Genomic DNA, 11792 nt, shown 5'->3' on the forward strand with positions numbered 1-11792 from the left:
GTGTGCATGCATGGACACTTATGAGCTATAGTGTTCAGGAATGTTCCCACAGTGGTCGGCAGTGGTCCATACCGGCCACCACTCTGATGAAATAGCCACCACTACATCTCACCAACCACTACAGAATCACCTGTGACATACAAAGTTAAGGCCCCACACTACATTTCTTGACCCAACTTTATTTCTTGTAGCCACCACTACTCTAAACCTGGGCACATCACTGAGTGTTATGCCTTAAGCTGATAATTATATATGAATAAGGACAAATAAACAGATTTATAAAATTACTAGCTATATGCATCATAATCATAATAATATTATTATGCCATCCACTGTTTTAGTATACATATATTTGCTTTCCCCTAAGTATTCAAAAATGCTGCTTTCAAAAAGTATTAGAAGTTTAGTATCATATGCATGCAACCGCAAATACTTCCTAACAATTAATAACTATAATTATGATGAACCATATCATGTATACTCAGTGATGTTATCGAGGAAAAGTGCACTCAAAAGACATGATGTCATATGGGCTAGTCAGTTAATGTGTGTATTGATTTTTAGACTTCAAATTTAACACTAGAGCTTCTTGTAATAGTACAATATATTGCTTGATAGAGCCTGAGGACTCTCTGAATTAGCGAACACATTCTAACCTTCATAATTAGGATAAATATTTTGGTTCCAACTCTTCAATCATATATTTACTAAAAATAAGGGAAGCCGCTATGTTGCAGCACTGAACACAGTGTCCTAAAATGTCCATGCACTGTAGAGAGGTTCCACTGTACATTATACATGAATTAATAAAGATATTCAGTTGCTGAGGAAACACTGCCATGCATGCAGCATGCATGAACAGCTGCTTATAATCAAGTTTACAATTACTATACTTATTAGCTCACTAACTAGTAGGCTACTACACAGAGCAGGCCAGTAGCCATATATGGTATATTTGGATATATACTGACAGGAGCAGAAACAAGCAGATAGATGAGTTCTGTATTATGGTTGGTAAGGAACTGTCACTATACCTGACTTGCGGCTTACATTTCTAAAAAGCATACTATGCATGTACTACTATGCCATATTTGAGCTACAATAGTTTTAATATAGCCGGTAGCTACACACTGGCCTTAACATGGTTTGTCAGCTGGCCTGCACCCTATGACCTGGGTCAGTAATAGTAGCTACAGTATTTGAGATGATTTCCTGGGTGTATGGTATGATGTATAATAGTTTGGCTACGCCCTTCCAAATGCTAGGCCACTCCATTGTTGTTGCCATATGATGTACTATGTAAATGTGTATAACAACACTGGCTAAGTTCCTGATCATGATATAGAAATGAATTCACCACTGCATTACCTGCTTAGTCTACAATACTAACACATATATCTTTGTGACCTCACTGATACCTAAGCAATATAATTGCTTGCAAGTACAGGAAGTGGTGTTACCTTATTATAATAGTATCATTGTAGATGTTACTTTTGTTTCCGTGGATACCAAGAGTTCAAAAATCTTGGTAATTGTGAAGCAAAACTCTAACAAACACTACTGAACACAACAAATATAATCTCCATGCACAGTCCACAATGAAAAGCATAAAGATTGTGGTGGTGGTTTAGTACCTCGGCTACCATTTCTGTGAACCAGCTTAGTTTTAATTTAAGCCTAGTTCCAAAGTGTCCATAAAGAGGTACCGGTGTGGATGCTTGAAAATTAAGATACCTAATGCTTCACTCAAAATTTATACAGTTACCACCAAAAGCCGGCTTAAGTCCTGATTATCAAGGTAGCTGATATTGCATGCAGATCAGTTTATGTGCTAAGGCGGGAAATGCATTTTCAACTATAGGTTACCAAACCTAGTAATAGCGGTGCCTGGCTGCCTGGAAGCCCCTCTTCAGTTAAAGGACTCTCGATACAATCAGCGAATCTCCATCAGTAATAAGCACAAAGATTTTGGTTTTGTTTCTTCAATCATCATAGTAATGAGGGAAGCCTCTATATGCTGCAGCAGCAAAAACTGGAGCCCTAAAGTGTCTGCTATAGAGAAGTTCCGCTGTATATGCATGTGCATGAAAAATTAGTAAAATTTTACTGAGGAAACACCATATATGGTATTTTATGGAACTATGACACATGCATGAGTAGAAACAAACAGATAGAGGGGTTCTGTTTATGACTCGTTGGCAAGGAACCCAGCACTGTCACTACAACTGACTTAAGATTCAAATCAAATTACAAATCAGTAAACTGAGCTAAAGTTTACTGCAATACTGAGTGTTGGTCATTTGTAAAATGAGGCATCACAGGCATCTTAAGATCAGAAGTTACATGCATGGTTGTCGTATTCACCTTTATTGTAGCTTGTATATGATACAACTAAACAATCCTACATTGAATGCATTGAAGTAAATACAGTGCATGGTGGCTACATCATAGTGTGTGGACTGAATTGTGTAGCTTGTCCTGTATGATATGCATCAGTACCTTAACTTGATAAAGTGTTGTAGACTATAGTTTGTTGTAGACTATAGCTCAAAAGGACCTGCACAATCTAGTACCAAATGAAATCCACTGATCTACATATATGTAAAGGTCTTTCCATTTAAGCTGCTGTTTTAAGCATGAGCAAATCTCCATTAAATGATGGTACAAATTCTTTTAGTTTGATTAGCCTAGTGGAAAATGAATTTAACTCTAGCTCAGCTAGTATAGCCCTTCAACCCAGTCCAAACTGTGAGCAGTTCTTCCAGAATTCACTAGCTACCCACTATGTAAACACTACTGATTCATAATACTGATCTTGTAGCATTTACACACAAATGAGCTGCCATTAGATCATCCTACATGTAACTTTCCTTTTTCCTTAATTTTCTTAATTATGATATCAAACACTTAATTAGTAGCTACAAATCAATTCATTTTCATTACATCATTGAGCACACCTTGTAGACTTACTGTCCATTGTGGTTAATTAACTAACTGCATGGCCACATGTATAGCTATCTAAAATAAGGCTAGCTAGGTGTTATTCTTTATTCCTTACTAGGCTATACCTCTGCAAAAACTATTAATTTATGAACATGCAGTTATATATAGTAGGTCTCCGCTTCATGCATGACTTCAGAGTTTGTATACATTCTGGGTGGTTGATACTGATCATGAGCGAGATAATTATGAGATGGAGGATTTGTGTGGCACACTTGTAAGGATTGTGGTTTGCAGCTCATGCTGTGTTAAGCATATTGACATTACCACAAAAAGGATACCTCAGTAAACTAACCATATATAGCAATGTTGCTGCTCATTATGTTCCATCTCTGGTTAATTTGTCATTTAAAAAATAAACAACCAACCTTAATGATATTTTGTTTCATCATATGACTTGTTAATATGAAAGCCACACAGACCATCAGAGTAACTTGATATAGTTATTCAGATTAAGCTTTGTACAGTTACCATACATTTGTAACTAGTTTGGAGTCTGCACAGAAGTGCACATATGTATATGTAGCTACACGACATCATATGGTAACACAGCAGTAGAAATTATATAACCCACATGATTACACATATTCCTGATGATAATCCCTGACCTTGCATGACATGGACAAGTCCACCATGGAGACAAGTGGCCTGCTAAATGTTATTATCTACTTTGGAGACCGCATATGCCTTATTTGGCTGCATCAATTCTGTTTGGTAGAAGCCATCCAACTAGAAATTAGTTGCTACAGAGATGGGTGACCTGTCCACCACATGACAGTAGTGATGTCAGAGAAGCCAGACAGGACTTCTCTAATAAATGCTGAAGATTTTCACTTTGTGATAACAAACCGTAGCAAACTGATTGTGGGAGAGTGTACAATGGCTGAACTCTCTTGTTCATTTCTTTGCCTTAATATTGTACTAGTATTAGTGTTGTTGCTGCTGCAGTGTGCTGAATGCCAGTATATACGTACATTATCCAGTCCTTGTGGAAATGCTGGTAAGAACAGTTCACTTTGATGTATCTAGTTAACACATAATTGTGTGGTGTATTGTAGCTTACTATGATGGGACAGATATAGGCAGGCCAGTGATAGTTGATAACTCAACTGGTGTACCACAATATGAGTACATTGAGGTAGATGGTTATCACCCACCATCTAACAAGTCAAAGAGAGCTGCTACTTCACACTGGTATCGCTTGTGGCCAGATGGTATAGTCTACTATGAGCTTCACAGCAGCTTATCAGGTAAAAGATAGACTGAATACCATAGTTAGGTTAGCTATATGCTATAACCCTTAGAAACACAAAAGGAAACAGTTTATGATGCCATGAGACATTGGGAGGCTGAAACTTGTATAAGATTTTACCCAAGACCAAGCAATCGAGGAGGTGTCTTATTTTTCAAGGGACCAGGGTAAGTCATTCACTCTAGATAGTGTACATACAGATCATACATAGTTCAGAATAAGAATGAGAAACCATATAACTTAATTTAAGGAATAATTCAGCAAGATTGTGTTAATTCATCAAAATTTTTAAAAAATTATGCCCACTTAGAAATCAGTGTGGAGATTAAGCCTGTTTTTCATATGAAAATTAAATATTTTGTGCTACAGACTTTTGCCACCCAAAATCTCTAGTCATGTGATAAGTCATTCATTGCATTGTATGGCGGTATACTAACTACTAATTTTCATGATAGTTGCTGCTCTTATGTGGGGATGATCGGCCGCTATTATATTCAGCCAGTTTCTCTTGCTGTTGGTTGTGGATTCCCTCAGGCAGTTCATGAAATTGGACATGTTCTTGGCTTTTGGCATGAGCAAAGTCGTCCTGACAGGGATGAGTACATTAATGTTCACCTAAATAATATCCGTCCTGGACGAGGCCATAATTTTAATAAGGAGACCACTTCATCAGTTGACTCGCTAGGAGTAACTTATGACTTCAACAGCATAATGCACTATAGTGAATATGCTTTTACAAAAACATTGGGTGCAAAAACATTGAGTTCAAAAGAAGCTGGCATTCCAATTGGAAAATCATCAGGCCTCAGTCCATTAGATATACAACAGACTAATCTTCTTTATAAAAGCCAGTGCAGTAAGTTTCTGTTGTGGATTATAGTGGTATAAAATGTGAAACATGTTCTATTAGAATCACGTGGATCATCAACAAGCCGGCTCCCAACCAAGAAGACTGTCACACCACCTCCAATAGTACCACCAGCTAATGGAGTTCACTTGAAGGGAATGAGTGGTCAATTCTCTGCCCCTGATTATCCTCGGCCTTATAAGAGTAACACTGATAGAGTATGGATCATCGAAGTTCCTGAAGGATACCAAATTTATATTGAAGTGTTTAACATCCACATTGAGTAAGTGTGATAGTTGCATACAAGCAAATGTTCAAAGTATCATTATTACAGGTCACCATGTGATGTGAACCATGTGGCTGTGTATAGCGGAACAATAGATGATCAGAGGTATCTGCTCAGTAAAGTGTGTGGTAGGTGGACTCGCTACATATTTTCAACATGGCGTCATTTTGCTTACATAAAGTTTCAAACTGGGCCTTCTGACAATAGAGGATACACTGGATTTTCTAAAATCACATTTGAAGCTAGAGGTACACACATGTATATAATTAAGTATTAAAAGTAGATATTGTATATTTCAGATATTAATGAGTGCCGCTATTCTCGTTGTGACCATACCTGCACCAACCTGAAGGGATCTTACAAGTGTACATGTAATGATGGTTACTATCTAGACATAGATGGCAGGAACTGTTTAGGTTATCATTTTAATGTTTTGATTACCCATTTATCATGTGTCATATTCAGATGTGAATGAGTGTGGTGATAACAATGGAGGTTGTACATACAAATGTGTCAACATGGCAGGTAGTCATCGATGTGAGTGTTCCAATGGACAAACAGGCTGTTATAGTAGTGAGTATTTGTTATGATGTTACTGATGTGTGTGTAGGAGTCACTTGTATGGTAGCTAATTATACCATGTAAATCACCATATGATATTTACAGGACGGTTATGTTCAAGTAATAATGGTGGGTGTGATCACAAGTGTACTGATAGGACATCTGGTCCAGTGTGCTCTTGTAACAGTGGCTATGAGTTACAGAGTGATAGGAAATCTTGTCGTGGTCAGTAGCCTATATTGTTATCCAGTATTAGATAGTTAGCGTCTATGTGTATATGTACTACTGTAGACATTGATGAGTGTAATGCTAACAGAGGGATCTGTGGTGCTGGTGGAACATGTACGAATAGAGCAGGATCCTACACTTGTCAGTGTAATCGTGGGTATCAGTTGAGAAATAAGAAATGTGAAGGTACTAGGAAATTATGATCAGTGAAGCAACATAATTAGATTTATATACCAACCAGATACTAATGAGTGTAATGCTAACAGAGGGATCTGTGGTGCTGGTGGAACATGTACGAATACAGCAGGATCCTACGCTTGTCGGTGTAATCGTGGATATCAGTTGAGAAATAAGAAATGTGAAGGTACTAGGAAATTATGATCAGTGAAGCAACATAATTAGATTTATATACCAACCAGATACTAATGAGTGTAATGCTAACAGAGAGATCTGTGGTGCTGGTGGAACATGTGTGAATACAGCAGGATCCTACACTTGCCGGTGTAATCGTGGATATCAGTTGAGGAATAAGAAATGTGAAGGTACTAGGATATGTGACAAAGAAACAAAATCACATCTTTATATTGTTAACTAGATAATAATGAATGCTCTAATCCAACATCATGTGGTACAAATCGTCATTGTGTTAATCTACCAGGAACATACAGGTGTGACTGTAATAGTGGCTATATATTAAGGAGTGGACAGTGTAGAGGTACGAAGGAGAATATGGTGAACTTAATTTTATTTTATAACACTTAATTAGATATTAACGAGTGTGCTGATCCAACATCATGTGATCAAGCAAATCAGCGCTGCATTAATCTACTAGGCTCATTCAGGTGTGAGTGTAACAGTGGCTACAGGCAGTTGAGAAGTGGAGGCTGTGAAGGTTGGCATATTTCAAAGGTTTTGTAATTGAATAACCAGTGTGCTGAAAATTGATCTTGTTTATTTGATGAAACAGACCTTATAAAATTTATACCAGTACTAAATCAGATCATGGGTTCCACCCATAACTGTTATCATTGATTGCCAGCCTATGTCCTCTTAAAAAATAAGCAGCTCATTACTCATTTGATCTAGCAGTACAGCAACTACTATGACACATAATCTTTCACAAGCAGATAATTGTATTTATTGCATTTTATTTGTTGCAGACATTAATGAATGCAATGACAGATCTCAGTGTTCTGATCCTAACAAGAAATGTGTTAATCTACCTGGAACATTTGGATGTGAGTGCAAAGATGGCTACAAGAAATTGCGAAATGGAAACTGTGAAGGTATACGTTGTGCCAGTGTTTAATACCAGCACACTCAACATATGTGAATTACATGAATTACGTTATAGACATTGATGAGTGCACTACTGACGACCCAAATGTGTGCAAGAAAAATGAGAAATGCATAAACAAACCGGGAGGATACTCTTGTCAGTGTGAACAAGGCTATAGAAGAAATGAAAGAGGAAACTGTAAAGGTACATTATAAAGGTACAAATTATTTTCAGAATCACATCACTGATCCCTGCTGCAATAGATATTAATGAATGTAAAGAGAAGAATGTATGCAGTGACTCTTGTGTCAACACTGTGGGGTCTTATCGGTGTGAGTGTAAGAAAGGATACAAATTGGCAAGGGATGGCAAAACATGCAAAGGTGAAATATAATGCTGTTGTCGTTGTTAAGAAGAAACCATGATGTTTGTTATGCAAAAGATAATTATGTTCTTACTTGACTATAATATGTCTGTGTGTTCTATTAGAGCTTTTTCTTGTATACAGATATCAATGAATGTGCTACTGGTAATCATACTTGTCAGCAAAAGTGTGTTAACACAGAGGGCTCCTACTCCTGTGAATGTCGCAATGGCTATACACTTAGGAGAGACAAACGTACATGTAAAGGTAAAGTAGTTATCAGTGACCATATTTAGTGAAATTACGGCTGATTATATGCTTACAGACATTAATGAGTGCAGAATTGGTAATCACACTTGTGAACAAAAATGTGTCAACACAAACGGTTCATACTATTGTGACTGTCTTAATGGTTATAAAGTTAGGAGAGACAAACGTACATGCAAAGGTAATAATAATGACCATCTGTTGTGGGAATTATTGTTAACTCATATAGACATTAATGAGTGCTCATCTGATACTCACGGTTGCGAGCAGAATTGTGTTAACACAGATGGCTCCTACCACTGTGAGTGTCAAAGTGGTTATGAGCTTAGACAGAGAGACAAGCGTACATGCAAAGGTAAACTAGTACTGGTCAAGTGTGCTAAAGTTATACCAATCACTTGTAGATATTGATGAGTGCAAGGTTCCAGAACACAACAACTGTTCCCAGATATGTACTAACTTACCAGGCTCTTATCAGTGCGAGTGTAATGAAGGCTTTAAACTGCGTCAAGACCAAAAACGATGCAATGGTAAAGTGTAGTAGTGTACATCCTTCCTAACCATACTGTGTTAGTGTGTATGAAAATAATTATGTTTGCACCATTGCAGCCATGTTGTTGGAATTGTCACCAAACAAATGTGTGTTATATTTGGATATTTTATTGTGTAGACATCAATGAGTGTAAAACTGGTCTCCATGATTGTGAACACATTTGTGTCAACAAACGTGGATCATATGAGTGTGAGTGTCAAGATGGCTATGAACCAGGAAGGAACAAGTCAACATGTAAAGGTAATCTCTTTTAGAGAATAAATGATGTCAGCTACTTTGGTAAAAAAGTAATTTAAAAATTTAGTACTTTAATTGATAAGATATTCTAATAGAGCAGTCACCTACCCTTAATTCTAATAGAGCAGATTAATTTGGTGTGAATATAATGTGTCTGTCATAATGATTAATGTTATATCATTGGTGTAGACATTGATGAGTGCAAGAGAAGATTACACAATTGTAGTGCTCAATCTACGTGCATGAATACAATAGGATCATACAAATGTGTTAGTGCCATTGAGTGTCCTTCAGGACGCGTGGCTACTGAGGAAGGATGTAAAGGTGTGTACATACTATCTCCAACGATATTAGTTACTAGTGTATATACAGATATCAATGAGTGTGAAGGAGATCATGGGTGTGCTCATGAGTGTGTCAACACATTGGGAAGTTATGAGTGTACCTGTAGACCTGGATATAGGCTTGGTCGTAATGGCAAAAGATGTAAAGGTGAGTATAGTTAAACATAGCACCAATCATACACACATGAATGTTGTTCATGTCTCATACAATGTTTTATGCCACAGATATAAATGAATGTCTTACAAACAATGGAGGATGTGATCACATTTGTACAAACACCAAAGGATCTTATCAGTGTTCCTGTAACACTTCCTATGTGTTAGCAGCAGATAATATGAAATGCAATGTTGTCAGTTGTACTGGCTATACCACACAAGAGTTTAATGGATCCATTGCTACTAATGGCTATCCCAACTCATTGTATACTCCTCATTCCAACTGTACATGGGTCATTGACCTTTCAAGAAGATACAAAAGCATCGAGTTGAAGTTTGATGGATTATTCATCGAGGAATCAGCTGACTGTGTCAAAGATCAAGTGACCATACTAAATGGCATAAAAGCTGACTCATTACCACTGGGTAGTTATTGTGGTTCTCAGTTACCGACCACTGTACACAGCTCAACAGGAGCTGTGACAGTCAAGTTCACTTCAGATGGTGCTATTAACCAGAAAGGGTTTAAGTTACACTATAGAGGATTAGAAGAAAGAGTAACAGGTGAGATATACAGTCTTTGAAAATCACCATTTTTATTGTTGTAAACTCATTATAGGATCATTTGACTGTAACACAGTAATTACTGATGAAGGTACATTTGGTCCTACCACTTTTCCTTCAAAGTACATTGACCCAATGGCCTGTCAATATCGTATTGTGGCTCCAAGTAAAAAACAACGAGTAAAGCTGACATTTCTATATGCGGATGTTCAAGATTCAGAGTGCTATTTGGATAATGTTTCAGTGTACAGTGGAAAAAAAGCCACTCCTGACAAAAAACTAACACAATTCTGTAGTGGTATTCATAATGATACTGTGGTAACTTCTACAGGATCACGAATGACAATGACATTCACTGGGAACACACCAAACAAGTATCGAGGGTTTCTTGCTTCAGTGCAGTTTGTATAATTAAAACAGTTAACAATCCAGTGATCAAATTACTATGTATACTGACTTTTTAATTATTTTATTTATTAATGCAGTTCATTTGATTTTATTACATATAAATTAGAGCACTTTTTTGTATTTTATTTAATCACATGTACAAGAATATTAAAATTGGTACTGCGACTATGAGTTCGCACTACAAAGCGTTGAACAACACAACTGTGCTATACATAAAGGCTGTGATTTGAATATCTTGTGTTATATCAGCTTGATCTAATGTTGACAGATGCAATGCCAAGGCTGCAGAAATGGTTTATAGTGTGATTTAATTTTAAAGTTGAGGTTAAATCACATCTCAGCTATGTAATAATAAGCTGTACATATACAGTAACTCAGACATTAACAACACAAAGCCTCAAGTCAGCCAACAAAAGTACAAATGCAGTGACACTTAGGAGTACCTTAGATATTAATTTTGATTTTTTTTTCTACTGCTATATATATAGTTATATTCAGTACTTTCGGAATTTTTTAAGCAATTCAATAGTTTTCAAGCAGGCCAAAAGTTTCCAAAACTGGAAACTGGGCATAGTTCCAAATTTTGCAGTCTGAACAACCACAAGATGGTGCTTAAAAGCTACCAATTCTGGCAATAAGCATACTACTTCTATTATAAGAACAATGAACTAATCAATTGTGGGATCTAGTTCCAAAGTTGGCAATTCATGGCTGCTCACAAATTACCAAAGGACTGTCAATTTTCATAACAAAATGTTGTCACTTTTGGCTAATTTTTAAAGCAATCTGATAGTTTCTAAAACTTTGGGCTAGATACTCGAGATTGACAAAATGGCAACTTTCTGCTACCAAAAGTTAACGTAAGAGATGTTCTTAAAGGCTACCAAATGTGACAAAAGTAGACTCCTTCTTTTATAAAGAACAATGAACTAATTGATTATGGGATATAGATATAATTTGCCAAAAATGTTTTGATACTCCATTAATATCACACAATAATATTCCCAACACAAAATTACCAAAATATGCAATTTTGTATGACCCAAGAATTGTAGTTTATGCCTGCTAGCTCTATATAACAATGAACATCTGACCTTTCTATAATATGAATAACAATAGCTGTATATAGGCCTGTAGCTATATACATAAAAAACAAGTGCAGAGTATATTACAAATATAAAGTAAAGCCATTAGAGGTAATTATAAACTTTTTTTTATCAGGGGTAGATCTAGAATTTCCCAGGGGGGGTGCTAATTTAGAGTCATCTATAGTGAGGGTTAAAAATCAACTACGTAGTAGCGGGGGCGGATCCAGACTTTTAAAAAGGGGGGTTCCACTTTGGAATTGCAACTTCAGCCTAGCTGTAAGTTGAAGACAAAAAAAAAAAAAAAGTCATCACCTGAAATAGCTGCCCCTCACCATAGCTGCCCCTCACCATAGATGCC

General features: G+C 36.7%; 1 protein-coding gene across 4 annotated transcripts; it reads left to right on the forward strand.

The window, feature by feature from the left end:
- Positions 1-3768: 3768 nt before the first annotated feature.
- LOC136242782 (fibrillin-1-like) lies at positions 3769-10511 on the forward strand. 4 transcript variants are annotated; one of them, XM_066034258.1, is made up of 26 exons: positions 3769-4000; positions 4059-4250; positions 4305-4419; positions 4708-5108; positions 5163-5382; positions 5434-5633; positions 5685-5801; positions 5851-5958; positions 6052-6171; positions 6238-6360; positions 6416-6538; positions 6594-6716; positions 6770-6889; positions 6941-7066; positions 7335-7460; positions 7529-7657; positions 7717-7836; positions 7962-8084; positions 8143-8265; positions 8314-8439; positions 8489-8614; positions 8755-8877; positions 9064-9198; positions 9247-9366; positions 9444-9938; positions 9994-10511. In XM_066034258.1, exons 1-26 carry the CDS (start codon positions 3772-3774, stop codon positions 10347-10349), a joined length of 4419 nt encoding a protein of 1472 aa, XP_065890330.1. In that variant the 5' UTR covers positions 3769-3771; the 3' UTR covers positions 10350-10511. The 4 variants fall into 4 exon arrangements, with proteins under 4 accessions (XP_065890330.1, XP_065890332.1, XP_065890331.1 ...); XM_066034260.1 differs by lacking the exon at positions 6594-6716; XM_066034259.1 differs by lacking the exon at positions 6416-6538.
- Positions 10512-11792: the final 1281 nt, after the last annotated feature.

Source organism: Dysidea avara, chromosome 13 (assembly GCF_963678975.1).
Source record: "Dysidea avara chromosome 13, odDysAvar1.4, whole genome shotgun sequence".
Taxonomy (NCBI): domain Eukaryota; kingdom Metazoa; phylum Porifera; class Demospongiae; order Dictyoceratida; family Dysideidae; genus Dysidea; species Dysidea avara.